Source organism: Echeneis naucrates, unplaced genomic scaffold, assembly GCF_900963305.1.
Source record: "Echeneis naucrates unplaced genomic scaffold, fEcheNa1.1, whole genome shotgun sequence".
Classification (NCBI taxonomy): domain Eukaryota; kingdom Metazoa; phylum Chordata; class Actinopteri; order Carangiformes; family Echeneidae; genus Echeneis; species Echeneis naucrates.
Window position 1 is genome coordinate 940,086 of NW_021780168.1, and position 19,866 is coordinate 959,951.

A 19,866-nucleotide genomic window follows, 5' to 3' on the forward strand; every position below is an offset into this window, starting at 1 on the left:
ATTGTCACAATTGTAGCCACAGCAATAATTATTCAAAATAGCATCACTCTGGATAAATGGCTGTTATAGTCTGATTATTCAATGACACACATCAGCTACTAAACCACAACAGATAACACATGTAATAAGAATAGTAACATCATATACCGCAACACTAATAAATAGCGATAGCAATGACAATCACAATAGCACAGCAACAGCAATCGCACCAGTCTATCTACGGGTTTTGAGGATGTGCGTGTGGGGAGGAGGGGAGTGTGAGTGTGTGTGTGTGTGTGTGTGAGCTGTAAAGATGGCCGGAGAGTCACGTGAGTGATGTCGGCTCCCTCTGTCCCCTTCCTCCTAACTCCTTCAAGAAAGCAACAACAGATCTGGCTACAAACCCTCTACATCCTACTTCCACTGGACAAATCCTAACCTTCCATCCTTGCTGCTCAGCATCCTTACCTAGATCTGCATACCTGAGCTTTTTCCTTTCATACGCTTCTACAACTGAATCCTCCCACGGCACAGTCAGCTCTATGAAATATACTCTCTTTCTACTCCTAGACCACAAAATTATATCAGGCCTTAGCTTTGTACAGGCTATTTCCTGGGGAACAACAAGCTTTCCTCCTAAATCTACCTGCAGTCACTAGCATCCTCTAAGTTGCCTTGCTTCCTTGTTATCTTATTAACTTTCCCTCCTTCTTGACCAAACTGAATTGCCACTCTCTTTGCCTTAGACCCTCCTAAAATTGCCTGTCTCCGTATATATCTTCAATGCCTGCAGCTAAGCTTTTTACAACCTGGTTATGTCACCACGTATACCATCCTTGTGAGAGACTAACCTTACAACCGGACAAGATGTGCTTTAGAGTTGCAGTACTTGAACACAACGAACATAGTGGGTCTCCATTTACCCAGAGTTTTAGGTTCTGGGGAGTTGGCAATACATTAATTTTTTTGAAAGGAAAAATAACAGTCAACAGTATGGAACTTTTCCAACAGTTTATTCTTTGTTAATATTCTTTAGGAAATGAATTATTAAATACATCTCTACTCTCTTCTCTTATCTGGTCTAGTAACAAAACATCAAAAGGTTGCCTAACATTGAACATTAGCACATGTGGGACAGTATGTGCGAACGTGAGCATGGGCTTTGCAGACGTATTTCTCACACGTGCAGCACACAGCTTTTGTCTTGCAGTCCTTCTTCCAGGGGCAAAAATTGCATATCTTTCTCTTGCCTGACCCAGCTGCAGCCTCAGGTTGCTCAGGACAAGATTCAGCTCCCTGAACAGCTCTCACAATTGCTGCAGAAGCTTCTGTGTGGGGTAGGCGCTCCCTTCTTGCGATGCATGGGATGACAAGAGCCTTTCCCAACTGCACCAGGAAAATCCTCCTCCTGGTCTTCCTCTCAGCCATCCAGGTTGGGTGGATCATTTGCCATATCACAAAAATATTGTATGATGAGACATTAAGGATGTTGTGGAAGATGACCAGGGGCCAGCATGCAGTCGTCCTTCTGCAGCTGTATGTTCCAACAACCTTTTGAAGGTTGTCCGAGGCCCCCTTTAGTGTGGTTGTCGTCCAGGATGATGGCTGCCTTCCTGTCTTAACGATCAGTGATTTCAGCTACCTTGTGCAGTGTACTCAGGCATTTTCCTTTTCAGGAGCTACTGGCCGATTTCATAGGAGGTGAAAAAGTTGTCACATGTGACATTGTGCCCCTTCAGTCCAACCGTCAAATCAAGTACAACACGCATCCCCTGGTTCTTCTCTGGTGCTCCACTGGGCAGCTTCCAGATGTAGACTTGCATATTCCGTGCATAGCTGGATTTTGCATCACAGGCCACCCATATTTTGATGCCATACTTTGCTGGCTTGCTTTGCATATACTGCCTAACCCTAATATTATGAAAATAAAAATTTACCTTTGAATGGAACCAACTGCTTATCTACTGTGACTTCAGGTCCAGGGTTGTAAAGGTATGGCAGATGCTCAACCCACTTGTAGGCAGGAACATGTTGCTGCATGGAGTTCATGGAGTTGAGCTGTAGTGCAGAATTCAAGACCTGCTGAACAGTGAAATGTCCACTCATGGCTTCAGCAAGGAACCAACTGGGGATTTTTTGGTCAGGGGTATCTTTATATCCTCTCCACTGAATTTGTTTTACATTATGTTTTTTTGTTTTGTCTGGGATCTTGTGTGATGTCAGGGGTTAGCTGCAGGTCAGTTTCAAGTTCAAGTTCAATTCGTACATCAACAGGAATCCAGTTTCTTTGTTGTGTGTGTGTGTGTGTGTGTGTGTGTGTGTGTGTTAGAGTGTTAGTTTCTCTCCCTGTCTCTCCCTGTTACCCTCTCTCCCCCTCTTCCTCTTTCTCTCTCCCTCCGTCTCGCTCACTCTCCCTTCCTCCCCCCTGGCATACGTTGATAAGAACCATCCTTCTTAAAAAACACAGTTTCACCCAGTTCTATGCATTTATCCAGCATTTCCTAACCATGTTCTGCCAAAGTCTCTGTCTCTCCCAGTTCCTCTCCTCTCTCTCCCTGTCCTCATCCTGCAGGTTGCCATTGCCATCCCATGTTCCTGCAACACCTGCTGGTCCCATATTTCATGAATTCTGTATTACAGCTCAACTCCATGAACTTCATGCAGTAACATGTTCCTGCCTACACACCCCCCCCAATGCCTGTCTCTCTCTCTCTCTCTCTCTCTCCCACTCTCAACCCAACCGGTCGAGGCAGATGGACGCCCCCCCTGAGCCTGGTTCTGCTCAAGGTTTCTGCCTCTTAAAGGAAGTTTTTCCTTGCCACTGTTGCCAAGTGCTTGCTCATCGGGGGATCTATTGGGTCTCTTTAAATAAATTTATAAAGAGTTTGGTCTAGACCTGTGCTATATGTCAAGTGCCTTGATGTAACTTTATGATTTGGCGCTATTCAAGAAAAAAAAAAAAAACAAAAAAGCACCCTAGTGGTGTACAGCCCATATGGCATTGTAAACGAAACCATAGTTTCACTTTTTTTAATGTTGGGGTCCCTTTGGGAGAAGTCATAAAATTTAAAGTTGAAAAAAGAGTGTTATATGGGTTTTTTTTTTTTTTTGGCAGCTAAACATGGTGGTAGGTCATTTTTGACCCGCAGGACAACATGACGGTTAAGATATTTGACTCTAGCAGTCATGGTTGGTGTAAGTATGCTGAATAAGCGTAAGTGGATTAAAGACAGCCCCTGGGTGGGCTCCAAAAGACCACTTGGCCATCCTGATGTGTGTCCAGCTGCCAGGCTCTGATGAGGAAACAGAAAAGTTAATGCTAGCTTTGATAGGACAGCGTCAGCTACACACTGCATTGCAGTTAGCTGTGTATGGATTAGGGTTAGACCAAGCATAAAAAGGCATAAAAAATGCCTCACAAAGACAGACAGCGTATTTCAAACCGTGGTCTTCCATGTGACAAGTAGAGGCTGCAGCGGATGTGTTTGGAGAGACCCACTAGGGATCCCATCAAACTTGCCCATCACTGGACTGAGAGCCTCATCTCCATTACCATCGAATAGTGCAAGTTTGGTTGCGCAATCTGCATTGGTGGTTCATTAGTAGAATTCTCGCCTGGATTCGCTTACCAACATCTAAACTCAGTGCTGCTTGGAATATACAACACATGTAAAACACAGCTGCTCTACATGAAAAGCAGCAGTCAGCACTGCCTGGATACAACAGTGGTCAGGGCTGTATAATGTATGTTTATACTGAAACACTGACAGGTCTCCTCCATCTCACTCTTTTACTTACTCTGGGTTCCAGGCCTCGTTAGTGCAGTAGGCACCAAGGTTGTGAGTTTGAGCCTCACACGGGGCACACCTTTAGTTCCACTTCCAGGCCACAGAGGGCATCTTGCGCTACTGAGTTCCCTCACTTGGGAACAAGACCCCAAGATACTTGACCTCCTTCACTTGGGGTAACCCTAACCCTCATTCCCCACCTGCAGTATGCAGCCTATCAGTTTACTACTGAGAGCCATGGCCTCAGATTTAGAGATGCTGATTCTAATCCCTGCCTCCTCACTACAGTTGTGCCTAAAAATCCTGTGCGAAATCCACATGGACTGGAAGACTGCATTCCCAGGACCACTGAAGAACCCCTGAAGAGTAAAGAGCTGGTCCGTTACTCCACAACCAGAACAGAATCTGCATTGTTCTTCAATCTGGGGTTTGACAGATCGGTCAGACCCTCCTTTCCAGGGGAAGAGGGTCCCCCCTTTCTGAAGAGAGAGACTTCATACAGGCTCTTAATGATTACTTTGTTTCTGTGTGGGTGTTTTGTTTTGAATGTTGGATATTTGCTGTCAAAGGGAACATTTCCTCCAGTTTGTCATTCCCCACCAGTGAGGTTGAGCCCACACTTTTACAACGGTGGCCCTGTAAGCATTCAACAGCATTACTGAGTCAGGTGTAACACAGGGAAAACTGTAAACAACCACTCACACAATTTAAAGTTAGCAATTAACCCAAATATGCATGTCTTTGAATGGTGGCATAGGGACCCATGACTTTCTTATTGGGGGGGGGGGGCTATGTCGCCGTGCTGTTGCCTTCTGAAACAGTACTCGTTTATTATCTATGCATGCTCGAAGCAATCTTTGGCTGGGCGAAGAAAATAAAGGGGCAATCATCTGATTAGAGAGGGGAGATGAGGATTGTAAAACAAATATAAAGCCAAACATTACATACAGGGACAATTGCAAGCTAGGAAAGCTATTACACACATACCTGGTAAAAGGCTGACAGCTGCTGCACTCCACTCGTAGTAGATAGGCATTACATTAGGCATGCTGTGTTACATACAGGCCAGTGTAGGTTAATTTCACTCTGACTCTGCCTTCATGTAAATAGAACTGTACTCACCAAAAAACACAATTTCTAAAAACATCACATAAATATATTTATTTTGTGTTTACAGATTTTTTGAAGGTCAGTTCCACAAGGTTTAAAAGCATTTTGTTGAAGAAACATTTCATGAGGACAGCAGACCACATATACAGTATCAGGACAAAGAGACAGTCATCTACAGATAGGACTTTGACTCAAAAGCCTGGCTCAGCTCTGTTTCACGGTGACCAACAACCATTCAACTGCAAAAAACAAAAAAACAAACAAAAAAAAAAACTTGTTTGGTCTAGGGTTAAAGAAAGCTAATTTATAGCAGGGTGAAATTCCACATTATTAGAAATGTCATATGCACATAAATGCGTAAATACATGCCATCCATTTTTAATATGAGACGGAAACGCTCTCTTGATACTAAAAGCCTGGAAAATGTCTTTCCAAACCTGTCATAAATAGGGCCTTAAAAAACAAAAGTGTGGTTTAACAGGTATAAATTTGCTCAATCAGGTTAACTAACTTCGATTCAGACTCCTCATTTGAATCCAGGCTGGTCTTTATGCTTCTCATAGTTGTGTCTGGAAAGTAAGTTTGTTTCCAACATTATAAATAAACCACCAGAGAGGAGTTGATCAATTATTTAACAGGACAAAAAGCGTTTTATATGTGACCCATAACTGAAGCAGAGTATACGCAGTGTAACCGTGTGTGAGTCAGCCACTCTCTATGTAGAGAAGAGTGGACCAGTAGAAGCAGCTGTGAAGACAGGGCCAGTGTAGAGTCCTGGTCCATCAACAGGGACCTAGAAGAAATTTTTTTAAAAAAATACATTATAGCTATATAAGAAACGAAAATGGACAAGAGCCATTGAATGCAAAATTGTAATTGGCATTAGGTAATGACAACAACAGGAGACAGGTAAGACTTTAGGTGCCTTCAGTTCTTTGTTTCCGTTACCTCAAAACTGAAATTTCAGGTGAAGTATCATGACCTTGGTTGGTTCATGCACAGCTTTGGAAAAAAACACAATCATTGTGTCTAATATTTATTATATTTCATATTTTTTAAAATCATAGATCAGGTCACTGTGCTGGCATAATAGTGCAACCCTAACTTCAAGCACCACATTAAATGATTTAAAAACATCAAAACTTAAGCAATTAGCAATTTCAAAATCACTACTGCCAACCCTTTTCAATATACAGAGTTAGGGTTAGGTAACCCTAACCCTGATTTGCTCATGAGATTAAACATTATATATCCCCAAAAATACACCTCCATTCTCTACTTATAAAATGAATGATTTTAAACTTTTTTGGTTTATTTTATTGGCAAAGATTATTGAGATCAAACATAGAACATATCAGATTATTAAATAATTTCCAATGGTCAATCAGAGAAGGATTAACAGGAAAGAAAGTTGAACATTTTTGCAAAGAATGCTCATTATTGCTCAGTTCTTGTTCATGCTCCTTCAACAGGAATGATGTCATCAGTATATTGTGGAGCGTGCAAGGTCAGCCTGTGGCGAAACTGAAGCCTGACTGAAGCCCACATTGCTTTGACAGCTTGTGCTCTGTGATGTTCAGGTCAGGCCTGTTGTCTTGACCATCTGGACCAGTGACATGATAGTCACACCAGTTAGCTGTAGCTGTTGCTCTGTAGAGAGGTGCTGAGTCCTGCTACAACAGGAAATGTGAATCCCCAAAATTCTAATCAGCAGATGAAGCCCTAAAGTCTCTTAAATGTCCTAAATCCAATCTGACTGGACTCACATAAGCAACTTGTTTGGAGATGTTCTGACTTGGACATCTAGAAATCAGTTTGTTAACTTAGTAATAAAATAAATAATAATAAAAATAAAAGTAGCGCTTAAAAGGATCACAAGTGTTTGTCGTACTCATCAAGGCCTGGCACTCTTTTAATGGCCATAGGTTTGTGAGGAGGGAAAAGTTCATCCAGTGCTAATGGTGTGTTGCGCGAATTGGTTTGCCTTTGACTGAGACAATATTGTGGGAAAATAGCTGTGGTCTTGTGTATCTGACAAATTCCGATTCCTTTTGTTGTCTGCATTTGTTCTCATAGTTTAACACCACAGGGCATCAACATTATATGAGATTGATGCAGTTATCGTCTTGCAGCTAAATATTTAATATTAGTGATGTGTGTGACTATCACCACCCCTCCCTGGAAGCTAGTTTGTTGATCTTTTGTGAGTGAAAATACCTTTGTGAGGCAGGGAGGGTAGTGCTAACACTTTGGTGAATATAGGGGGAATAAAGGACAGAGAAGACATGGAAGGATGCTTCCCTTCCCCTGGTGCTGGTAGGAACTGGTGTGGTGAAGGATCCTGTGCTTTTCCTGCCATCTCACTCAGGATTAAGAGAGTCCAGAGGGTTTCTGTGTAGATTTCTGGAGAGATGGAAGTACAGGTACGTGAAGTTGTCCCAAGAGAGGAGCTGAGATAGGGTACATAGTGATGGAATGAAAGAACAGCTCAGCCCATTTTAGGCAGGATTAGTCAATTCTCCATTATGTGACCCAACATGAGCTGACACCACACGTGCATGCCACCTTGTGTGTCTGAGCACATGAGGTACCAAGCCCAGAGAGCCCCCACAGCCACGTGGCATGCCGCTGTCTCCACTGTTCCAGGCGGGCAATGGTGAGCACCACCGGGTCCCCAAAGCAAACACATGCCCCATGCTCCCCCAACATCCCCATCCACCACCCAGCCATCCACATCTGCCACCGACATCTCACACCCGCAGGCTCCACAAACGCTCCGAAGGGGGATGGGCTGCAAGGGCAGGGGGTCATAGTTCTGGACCTGTGCCCCCGGCGCACATGGACAAAGGGGACCACAGGAGGAACCCTCAACCCCCCACAGAAGGGAGAGAGGAAGCGGCAAGCCATCACACACTGACAGAGGCCACCAGGGAGCCACCATGGACCCATCGACACTCAGCGCCAGGAGACAAATCCCAACCACGAGGGCATTGAGGAGCCCGGGTAACCAACCGAACCATCCGCTGGCCCCATGCGCAACACAACCACTGAGGACCAGGTCCCCCAAGCCTTTTCCTGTGCTTTGTCAATGCATTTCGAGAATTTCTCTGCACCGTGACCCTGGATGTGGTGTGATGCATAAAAATTGGAAGAAAGAAGAGGAGGGTGGGCAGAAGTCAGAGGACTACAACACACCTATGTCCTGCAGCCTGCCCCGACGGAGTGCCCTGGTCCATCCTCCAAGGTTTGGTGCATTAAAATCTGGTAAATGTGGTGCACTTAACTGTGGCTCTGAGAAGTTACATGGCAGAAAGTGTGTGTGGTGGATAAAGCGTGATGGAAGTATAACTTAGGAAGCAGGCAAATGAGGGCCTGTTACTCAGCCGGGTCCAGTCTGACCTATCCAAAGGGCTTCATCAGTTCATGCTTGTTGGTCTACTGGTCAGACTAGTAGACCAACAAGCATGAACTGATGAAGCCCCTTGGATAAGAGGCGAAACGTCTTCATAGACTAATACAAGTACAGTTGCCCACGAATCAATTTTGAGAGAGAAAATAGGTGTCTAATGTGTTCTGAGTGCATTGTGTGCATATATTAGCACGAGAAACCCATTCTCAGTATCTTATGTGGAACTAGGGTCAGCGTGAAAGATACCACTGCCATCCATGCAAGAGCTTGACACTTGACTCATCAAGGTTGACAGGTCTGGTGTACCTGGTAGATTTAAAGCCTGGATTTGCCAGCACTCCATCCTGCCCAGAGTCTGGTGACTCCTGCTGATCTACATAGTCCCAATAACAACATTGAGCCCCTCGAAAGGAAAGTAAGTAGCTTTCTCCAGAAGTGGCTTGGACTTCGGCACAGCCTTACCAGTGCAATACTCTACTGGACAAGCAACACCTTGCAGCTACCATTCAGTGGACTTAAGGAAGAGTTCATGGTGGCTCGCACATGGCAAGTCCTCCAGTACAAGGACTTCAGGGATGCTAAAGTGTCAGCAGCTAGTATCACAATGAGGACAGGAAGGAAGTGGAGGGTGAGGAAGGCAGTGGAGGTGGCAGACACGCTTGAGACAAAAGGCATTGGTGGGCACTGTGGCAATCGGCAGAGAGTGGCTGGACTACTTCCAAAGGACCCAGGTTGGCAAGGCCCAGGGCAAGGAAAGACATCACCTTTTTCAGAGCAGGTGTGGAGGAAGAGCAAGTGACCAGAGTTCACTGCAATGCAATATCACCTGGTCAAACAACACACAGGCAGGTTTCTGTCACGTCCGGTTCCTGGTGCAGGCAGTCTATGATGCCTTGCTAAGCCCAGCAAACCTCCACACCTGGGGAAAGAGTGAGACACCCTCCTGCCCACTTTGCTCTGGAGGATGCTCATTAGATCATCTCTTCAGCGGCTGGGATAATGGTGAAACTGAGTTTTTTCTTTCTCTTCCTCTCCAGAAGACCATCACCTTATTGTGGTGGAGAGGTCCCTGTGTCCCTGTGAACCTGGGAGCTATGTTGTCTGGAGCTTCATGCTCCTGATAGGGTCTCCCATGGTAAATCGGTCTCAGGTGAGGGGCCAGACAAAGAATGGTCCACAAAGACCCCATGAACAAGAGAGGCGGGAGCAAAAGGACCCTGCCCAGAGTGAACCCGGGAACCCCATCTGGGGCCAGGCCCAGATGGGGAGCGCTTATACGAGTGACTGGTGGCCGGGCCAAGCCTGAAAAAGCCACATGGAAAATCCTCCTCCACCCTGTGGGGCCACCATCCGCGGGGAAGACCACTGGGGTCGGGTGTGCTGCCAAATGGGTGATGGTGGAGACAGGGGGGTCTCGACGGACCGGACCTGGATGGCATAGACTACTGGCCCTGGAGACGTGGAACGTCACCTTGCTGTAGGGGAAGGAGCGAGAGCTGGTGCGGGAGGTGGAGTGCTACCGGTTGGATCTTGTGGGGCTTGCCTCCATGCACAGCCGAGGCTGTGGAACCGGGTCCTTGATAGGGATTGGACTCTTTTCTTCTCCAGAGTTGCCCAAGACGTGAGGTGCCAGGCAGATGTGGGGATACTCACAAGTTCTTGGAGAAGCTGAATGGTGTCCTGCATGAGGCCCCAGTAGCGGACTCCATAGTCCTACTGGTAGACTTCAATGGCCACATGGGCAATGATGGAGTAACTTGGAGAGGTGTGATTGGGAGGAATGATCTCCTCAATCTGAACCTGAGTGGTGCTTTGTTGTTGGACTTCTATGTTAGTCATGGATCCATAACAATGACCATGTTCAAGCATAAGGTGGCTTATAAGTGTAGCTGGTAAAAGAGCACCCTAGGCCGAAGGTCGATGATCGCTTTTATTATTGTATCACCTGATCTTAGGCCGGATTTTATGGAAACTTGGATGAAGAGGGGCTGAGCAGTCAAGTGATCACCAACTGGTGGTGAGTTGGTTCAAGTGGCAGGGGAATCCTTTGGACAGACCTGGCAAGCCCAAACGTGCAGTGGGGGTGAACTGGGAACTTTTGGAGGAGGCGCCTGTCCAGGAGGCCTTCAACTCCCACTGCCAGCAGAGCCTTTCTGACAACCCTGTGGAGGTTGGGGGCATCAAGCTCGAGTGGTCATTGTTCAAATCCTCCATTGCCAAAGGTGCAGCGGAGAGCTGTGGCCTCAAGGTCCTGTGTGCCGGTAGTCAGGGAAGCCATCTGACTGAAAAAGGAGGCCTTCTGGGCTATCCAGGGGGACTCCGGGGCAGTGGCGAAGGCAAAACAGCAGGCACTGGAGAGGCTCGAAGAGGACATTGAGAAGGACTTTTGGTCAGCACTGAAGTTGTTCTGGAAGACTGTCCAGCACCTCAGGCGGGGGAGTCAATTTCGTCAATGCTGAAGGTTCTGGGTCATGGATGACACCTCTCTTCAACATTGCAGGGGGATCAGTGGCATTGCCGAAGGAGTGACAGACCAGGGTCGTGGTCCCACTTGGTGGACCAGACTTTAGAGGCATCACATTACTCAGCCTCCCTAGGAAGGTTTCACTTCAAGGTGCTGGAAAGGAGGGTCAGGCCAATTGTTGAATCCCTGATTCAAGGGACCAGCTCTTCACCCTCAAGGATCCTGGAGGGAGCCTGGGAGTATGCCCAGCTGGTCTACATGTGCTTTGCGGACCTGGAGAAGGCATATGACTGGTTCACCTGGGGTTTTTGGGGGGGTTGCTGCAGGAGTATGGTGTGAGGGGGTCTCTTTTAAGGGCCATCCAATCGCTGCACATCCAAAGTGAGAGCTGTGTTCGGGTATTCGGCAATAAGTCGGACTTGTTCCAAGTGAGGGTTGGCCTCCGCCAGGGCTGTGCCATGTCACCAATCCTGTTTGTGATTTTCATGGAGTCTGTGACCTTCAGCTCTCATTGGACAAGTTCGCAGCTGTGAGTGAAGCGACTGGGATGAGGATCAGTACCCCAGCAGGAAACCAAGGGTTAGGGTTAGGGTTAGGGAATGGGAATGGGAATGAGTCCGTACCCCAAGTGAAGGAGAGGTTATATCTCCACTCTGGCCTGGGGACGCCTTGGAATCTTCTTATGCCTCTTATGTTTGTTTTTTTTGGGTTAGGGTTAGGGTTAGGGTTTGTTGTTGTTTTTTTTTTTTTTTTTTTAATCAGGGGTAATGGAGGTGAGCTCACGGGTTGCTGTAATGTTGTTCTTCCTGGTGAGGGTACTACTTCCTGACTGAATTGTAGGTTGTGAATGAGCTCCTGTATTTCTGCTAGTTCAATGAGTGAAATTTCCTCGACTCTGCTGAAACACCTGTGATGCTCTAGATAGTTACCGTAACCTCTATTTCTGCTTTGGTTTTAAAAAAAAATCTGATTGGCTAAGTATGCACAGCGTTTTGTTTTATCCACCTTGTTTAGTCCGTGCGACTATTGATTTTCAGGGCCATTTTTGTGAAAAATAAAATATTGAGCCTTTGAGGATAAAGTTGTAGTTTTATAAGAGTTTATGAGAGAAGTCATTGTTCTTTGGTATTGTTAAATTATCTCTCTATGGCTAAGAATGGAAGTGAAGAAAAGGTGAGAACACAGGCAACTGCTTTGTTAACTATGTGGCAAGTGTCAAGTTCTGCTGCCATGAAGTCAAGTCTTGCATATTCTCCTGATACTGATTATAATGGTGCTGATTTGCCAAAAGATGTATTGCTCCATTGCCTGCACTTTAATGCAGAGGACTTAAGTTACTTTCACACTGTGCTTCAGTGTGCGGTTGGAATGCAACAGACACTAAGAACTAAGAGTTCCTGAAAATTTTTGTCGGAATACACCTTTAGACCTGTGGAAAATGTTATTTCATAGATAAAAGAGATGGTGTTGACCCAGCAAGTATCAGCTTTTGTATGTACTTCAGCGAGTGGACCAATCAACCTGACCTGAAAATAGACACCCATTTTATATTCTATACTACGCTTTTTGGTTTGCAATTTTATTTTTAATATTACCTCTCCTAGAGCCTGCAAGGCCACTGTTGCTGCCATGGCCTTGGCATGTTTCTTATTGGGGCTTGCTGTCTGGGGCTGGTAGTCCACACCATTCACTGTGACCTGGAAACACAACATATGAATGCATGTGCAGGTGTCAGCAACTGGCACTTAGACACTTGCCACGAAGAACTTATTCAAATACAGATGATTTTAGAAGTGGGGCTCAACCTCAGGCCCAACATGTCACCAGTTAATGAGCAAAACACAACATAAACCATCAGCACCAGCACCCACCTTGAAGAGGAAATTTTTGCGATGGTCAGGACCACTGTGATGTACCATGACAAAGTCTGGCTGCATTATTCGTCTCTTGTTGCACAACTCAATGAGGGCAGACACTGGGTGCTTCCCTGTACACACCAGAGGGAAGAATAAGAGGTGGCACTCCAACAACTGGAAAAACTGGACAGAGTTGAATTGATGTAGGACAGTGTTTGGATTGCAGAGTAGCCAATTTGTGAACATCAAATAGAATTTTAAGAGAGCTCATAGTTCCTTACTGTCCTAGTAGGCCACTCCACTCTCTAGAGTGAGATTTACTTGTGGTTCCTAGAGTTTCCAAGAGTAAATTGGGAGGCAGACCTTTCAGTTATCAGGCTCCTCTTCTATGGAACCAACTTCGGGTTTTGGTCCGGGATTCGGACTCTGTCATATAGAAAAGTTTTAAGCCTGATCTTGAAAATTGCTAGAGTCAAAAGTCAAAGTTCACTTACTCCTTCGCTATGCTGCTATAGGCCTAGGCTACTGGGGAAAGGACTGAGCACCTCTCTCTCCCTACCCCTTTCGTGTGCTGACATACTACTAACCATGTTTTTCCCCAAAGTCTCTGTCTTCTCCTTTCTGTCCCTGTCCTCATCCCGCAGGTGTTGAATCAGCACTACCCCATGGCTGCCCCCATATTTCCATGAACTTCATACACTATCATGTGTTCCTGCTTGGACCTGTGTTGAATAACCCCCCTCCTGCTCTCATTCTCTCCATTCTCTACCCAACTTCGCTCCCTCTCTCCCTCCAATCGGTCAAGGCAGATGGTCGCCCCCCCTTAGCCTGTTTCTGCCCGAGGTCTCGCCCTCTTAAAGGAAGTTTTTCCTTGCCACTGTCGCCAAGTGTTTGCTCATTGGGGGATCTGTTGGATCTCTTTACATAAGACCTCCTTGATATGTAAAGCGCCTTGATGTAACTTTGTTATGATTTGGCCCTATAGTATATATATATATTTATATTATATATATTATATATAATATAAATCTGATTTGATTTGCTTTATCTGCAACTTTTGTCACATTGTTCTTGTAGCAGTTTTTATCTTTTTGTTGTCTCTGTCTTATTTAATGTCTTCTGTCGCCTGTCCTCTGTCCTATTTAATTTCTTTGTCTTCTGTTCTCTTGCCTTGTGCTGCTGTAACATTCAAATTTCCCTAATGGGGATCAATAAAGTATTATCTTATTGTAAATGTGTTTTACTGCCTTTGAGAATTTGCAGGGACCTTTCACCTTTCGGTCCTTCCACTGAGGTTATGGTCATGATCGTTGATAAGGAAACATGTAGACTAACATCCTTAAAACATCATTGACTTAGTGTGCTGGTAAAGGGTTTCTTCTCTGGGAAAATGATTCATTAATGATTCCCTGTTGGTCTTCAAGGTTTGCCATTGTCTATTCTGTGGCCACCTCTTTCAGAAAGGAAACTTCAATCAACCGAAATTCCTTACTTATTTTTAACATCAATACTCACCCTTGAAACTGACTCAAATGTGGTAGAGTATGCTCAGCCCTTGGAAGTTTTCCCCTTTCCTTGATTTTATAAATGAGATTATGGCCAATATAATTTGGCTACTATCTACCACTGCCAATTAATTAAAAATATATAGCACAAAACATTTGTGTTTGCATAAATATTGACCCCCTTTAAAGTGACTGACCTAATTCAACAGAGGCTCAGCTAGTTGATGCCAGCAGTGTCACAATGAAATGGAGATGGCCTATGTGCAGTTGATGTGTGTCAAGTGAGTGTAGTAAAAAAACACCTGTGTCTGGGAGGTACACTCTCTTGTCCATCAGTATTCCTGCTACATTTGCAAGAACGCTCCAAACAACTCAGAGGAAAAAAAAAATTATTGAAAAGTATAAGTAAGGAGATGGCTACAAGACGATTTCCAACTGGGCATCCCAGAGATTTCAGTTAAATCCATCATTAAGAAATAGAAGGAGCATGGCACTTCTGCCTAGAGCTGGTCGTCTTCACAAACTGAGGGATTGGGCAAGAAGCTGAATAATTGCAACCTCAATGTAGGACTTAACAGCTTCAGTGGCCCATGTGGGAAATGTTGTACATGTAAAAACATTTGCCCCAGTTCTGCACCAGCCGAAGCTGTATAGGACAGTGGCAAAGAGAAAGCCACTGTTGAAAAAAAGCTCACATGAAATCTCGCCTGGAATTTTCCCAAAGGCATGTGGGAGATGCCATTGTGAATTAGTAGAAGTTTCTTTGGCCTGAAGAGACAAAAATTCTGCTTTTTGGCCATCAGACTAGATGCTGCACATCACCACAAAGATACTGTCTCCACCATAAAGAATGGTAAGTGGCAGCATCATGGCCTGAGGATGCTTCTCAGCAGCAGGCCCTGGAGGGCGTGTGAAGGCAGAGGGGAACAAGCATAAAATTTGTGCCAAATCCTGGGGGATAATCTGATTCAATCGGCTCGATTTGGGAGAAATATTGTTTTCAAGTAAGACAACAACCCTGAGGCATTCAGCAAAAGCTACACAGAAAGTGTAGAAGGTGAATGTGGCCCTAACCCTAGCCAATCAAGAATTCGTGTCTAGACTTCAAAAGAGCTGTTCATGGCCAATTCTCCAGCAACCTGACAAAGCTTGAGCTGTTTTGCAAGGAAGAATGAAGAAAAATTGCTGTCATTGCATACTGACCTGAAGGGGGTGAATACTTCTGCAATCATTTACCTTACCTTATATAATTTTAATTAACTTATCATTTTGTAAAAATCTTCTTTTTGATATTAAATAGTTTTGGTTAATTTTTTTCTCAAATTTCTGGCAAAAAAGCCACATTATAATGACCATTATTTAATTTATAAATGCAGTGAAAGGTTTAAAATTTCAAGGTGGGTTAATACTTTTTATACACATTCTATTCTTACTAATTATTGACCTGTATCCAATTTACCATTTCTTCATAAAATCGTATGATAAATCTTCTTTTATTCGACAAAATTATCTTTTAAATAAGAAATATTTTAGAACAATAAAAATTAGGTTTGAGGACAAATCAGAGTACAGAGACCCCTTGGTCTGGTAACAATATCAGGTGTAACGTGGACTCAGATTTAGTAGCACCAGTAATGATTAAGAGTTGCTAAGCATTGCTTTTGATACATTTGATCACCATGTTCTGTTAGACAGGTTTAGAGACTGAGGTAGTCCTCACAGGTACTGTTAACTGGTTTTATTCCAATTTTTCCAATCGAAAGCATAGGCTCCTCCAAGGTTTGATTCTAAATCCAACACTTTTTAATCTATATCTAGCTTTGTTTTACTCCTCATATTAAGAATATAACTAAAATAGGGTTTTACCATCTTAGGAACATAGCCACCCATTTCTCTCTCTTGCTAGCACTGATGTGCCGCTGCATGCATTTATTTCTAGTCATTTAGATTACTGTAATGCCCCACTCTTTGGTCTTCCCAAAAAGAGCATTTCGCACCTTCAGGTACTCCAGAATTCAGCTGCACAGGTGCTGACAAAGACCAGAGGGCAGGTGTTGCTGAGCTGTATGAAAAGTGCTGTAAATTAATTTTTTTATTTGATTTGATATATTTTTGAGTTAGTGTGTAATAAAATCACCATTATTTTTAGTTGCAGATGACAATAACTTTGAATGCTAATGATCACGCTGTGTATGACTGTGTTTGTCAGATATGTGTTACCCATCAGATCCTTGGTGACAACCAGTCCCCCTGTCTGCTTCTGTGGCTTCTCACCTTCAGCAACCAGTCCTGCAACAAAAAGCATCATCATCACCATCATCATTAGTGCAACTGTTTGCATCATAAATACAACCCAATTTACCTAGTCTCTATGTACAAGAATGTGGCATAATACACTGATAAAATGTTGACAGTGACAGCAATGAGATCCGTAAGTTATTATTGTGAGCAAGTATCTACAGCACATGCAGAGATCCTGGCCTCTGATTGTGCCTTTTTATTTTAAAAGTATGCTGTTGTATGATGTTCTTTAATCATATATTCTGTCACATCCTGTCTCCCTATGATATTGAGGGCAAATTTGCTTCATTGCAAAAGTCTACTGCCGGCATACAGGAGAACCACAAGTGCTGATATAACAGGACAATGTCAGTGTCTGTCTCCCAGTGGAAGATCAGTAAAATCATTAACGCAATAGAACAATGATCCCACACTATGCAGTAAATGAACTAAAGATTCTTTGGAAAAAACACAAGCACTTCCTTATATTACTTATATCTGAGCTGAAGCAGTTATGTGACAGTAAATGGTTTCAAATGCGCTGTGATAATAATAGGCAGCTATGGTTTTACCACTTATTAAACCCAAGGCTTCACTTCCACAGTTCAACTATCACTTTGAATGTGCTCTGTCCGTGTAAAGATTACAACTGTTTCTGTGTTATAAGCCCATGAAATAGGATTTATCCATGCTACTTAAAGATCAGATTCAATTTTCTGATAGAGAACAGAGGTTCTTGGTCTTGTCTGTCCCTCACATAACTTCAGTTTGACTATCCTTGCAAACATATGTTGTCAGAACTCATTATCAACTGGTCCAGTGTTCTGTAGCTTCAGACCTTTGCGGTCAACCTTGAAGTCAATAATTATTGGCTCTACGGTTCCCTCACGGTTCCTTCCAAGGCCCTCTCCTGTCTTCCAGCCCATCTTTCTCATCAGGAACTCCCCGACACCCCCTGATACTGGCGCTGCCCTGAGGAACTGGTCCTAACAGAGACACAAATGGACACAGCAAGAAAATGTATTGCATTGGGAGTCAATACAGGAGAAAAAACATAAAAGGGAATCAACCAATCAGCATACAGCTAAAAATAAAATTGGTAAAATGGACAGTTTAGATAACACAAAGCCACATACATCTACCTATAAAACCCCTTCTCCATTCACAAACTCATATTTACTAGTCATAACATTGCTATGTGTGTATATTGTTAGTGCCACTAATGTTGTGATGCTAAATATGTTCCCCAGCCTCCACACACAAAAATCACATAAGTGACAAATTTTTTTCATTGAAATCAGAATGCAAAAATGATCCTTTAACTGAAATTTCATTCCATTCTTCATACCTCAACAGTACAACACAAAAGGTGCCTGTAGCCTAATGTCTATTAAGAGTGTTTTACTGCATGGAGCATTTCATGCTAAACCACAAATAAAAACTCTTTTACTTAATGGCAACACACTGTGAGGGGTGGTAGGGGTAATGTAACGTTAACGTTCCATCTAAATTCCCTTGCGTGGTGTCCTGAGTATGACCTACCTTTTTCAGCCATGCTTGTGGTCCACTGGTGGATAGTTCCTCTGAGCTGAGGACCTGTGCTCCTGTTGAACCAGTGAAGAGGCCAGGAACAGTATTGGATTGGGCCCAAGCATCCACCTATGGGGACAGAATATATATTAGATAAGATTTTTCAGAACCGTTCTAGAAGACTAAATTATTGTTTAGTCTAAACATGCTGTCTAAACAGGTTGTTTAATTTATTAAACTTTCTTCGGTTTGTTTGTTTCGGTTTCAGAGTGGCCCCAGGGACCTATACAGGAACTGGCTTATGTTCCACTTGAGGCTCTTTATGGTAGTTATTGGTACTTTGTGCACCAGCAGTCTCCACAGGAGTCTAGCAGAATATCATGTGGGTAAATCCATGCCCCATATTCCCCAGGCTCTTCACAGAATTCTCAGACATTAATAGAGTTGTGGGTTCTGCCCAGTGAAAGTGGTACATGTCCCTAACTTCCCCCTTCTTTAGGACCAAGGACATTGATTCAGCTGGTCAGAAAACCATCCACGCCTATGTAAAGAATCTTTGTAAGGGCTGTTCTTTCTTTCTCTTATTTCATAACTGCTGTTTCAGTGACTTCAGTCCTTTCCTCAACTGCATGAACTTGACCTAACACCTGTTTGGCCTTTATCTATTCTTGGTCTTGTTTCATGCTCAATCGCTTAGCTGCAATGACTATGATCAAGGTGCGCCCTTGGTAAAACATTGAAGATATTGTCAATCACCATCAAACTGGCACCACTCAGCACCTTTGAGTTTGGCTAGCAATCAGACTTAGCAATGCTCCGATGTTTTGATAAATGCTCTGTCTTACCAGGGGCAGTTCTAAGCATGATTCTGTGCATTGGTCAGCTTGCTCCCTCCTTATGATCCCATCTTAGCCCAGATGGATCCTCACACCCTTCAGATTCTTAGAGACCTTGCAGCATAAACAGGTCGCTCTCACCATCAATAACCAGTTGCCTAAGGCATTTGCTTGACAGTGGTGATACATCTTAAGAGCTGCACTGCTTTTAGTAGATTTACAATGATATTTTAATAATAATTTGCATGTAATATTGATACAGGTCTATTTTCAGACATAAGGCGTACCAGGCTATAAGGTGCATGATAAAACATATATAAAGCGAAAAAACAGTCAGGTACGTCGAACTTTATTCAGCTCATTCACAATAACTCAATACTGTGCAGTTGTGACAAATATGGAAAAATATACTCACATTTTAAATCATTTTTCTTCCACAAATCCATCAAATTCCTGATAGGGATTTGAAAATTGTGTTTACGTTAAAAACCTAACGTTGGCTTGACGTCTAATTATAGTAAGGTAACATTGACTAAATGTTGGATGATGATTGCTTGCCAGCACTACATCATCATCCAACGATGGACCGCTAATACAACGTCCCTGTGTCAGCTGGGAATGCTTCCACAATCCATCAAGCGGCTTTGTTGCTTATCAAAGTTGCACTAGAACATTTTGACAGATTTTTGAGTGCAGTGTACCACATCAAATTGGTTCGAGGTCAGTAAGCACAAGAAGAATTCATACATAAGGCACACTGCCAATTTTTGAGAAAATGTAAGGATTTTAAGTGTGCCTTATAGTGCGAAAAATACTGTAATAATTCTACTATGCTCAGATTCACTGCTATAATGATGGCTTATTTGTTCTTATTGAAAGCATGCTAATTCAATGCCTTAGTGTATCTGACTAATAATGGATACCAATGTGTGACATACCTGCTCTTGCGCTCGACTGAGCATACAGATTGCACTGACATCATAGGGGTTCTCAGCCAGTCGCCTCTGAGCTTTGATTCTCTCAGTTACAGCCTGAGAGATGTCTACCGGCTGCAGAGAAAGACAGAGACAGTGAGACATATAGTGAGCGGGTGGAGGAAGAGAGAGCTT

At 43.7% G+C, this 19,866-nt stretch overlaps 2 protein-coding genes across 4 annotated transcripts in view; both read right to left on the minus strand.

The window, feature by feature from the left end:
* Positions 1–19,866, minus strand: part of LOC115038391 (NACHT, LRR and PYD domains-containing protein 12-like) — a gene marked incomplete at its 5' end in the record, with an annotated part of 488,710 nt that overhangs the window by 209,718 nt on the left and 259,126 nt on the right. The window lies entirely within an intron of this gene.
* sonb (SON DNA and RNA binding protein b) overlaps positions 4,923–19,866 on the minus strand; it is a 35,981-nt gene continuing 21,037 nt past the window's right edge. For 2 of the 3 annotated variants that reach the window (XM_029497232.1, XM_029497231.1), the window contains exons 14-20: positions 19,696–19,806; positions 17,934–18,050; positions 17,230–17,377; positions 16,332–16,400; positions 12,622–12,737; positions 12,346–12,447; positions 4,923–5,670 (exon numbers count right to left, since the gene is read on the minus strand). In XM_029497232.1, coding sequence (XP_029353092.1) covers positions 5,593–5,670; positions 12,346–12,447; positions 12,622–12,737; positions 16,332–16,400; positions 17,230–17,377; positions 17,934–18,050; positions 19,696–19,806 — 741 coding nt within the window. In that variant the 3' untranslated portion in view covers positions 4,923–5,592. Of the gene's footprint in view, positions 5,671–12,345; positions 12,448–12,621; positions 12,738–16,108; positions 16,174–16,331; positions 16,401–17,229; positions 17,378–17,933; positions 18,051–19,695; positions 19,807–19,866 lie in introns of those variants that run through there. The other variant, XR_003840533.1, reaches the window with a different exon arrangement.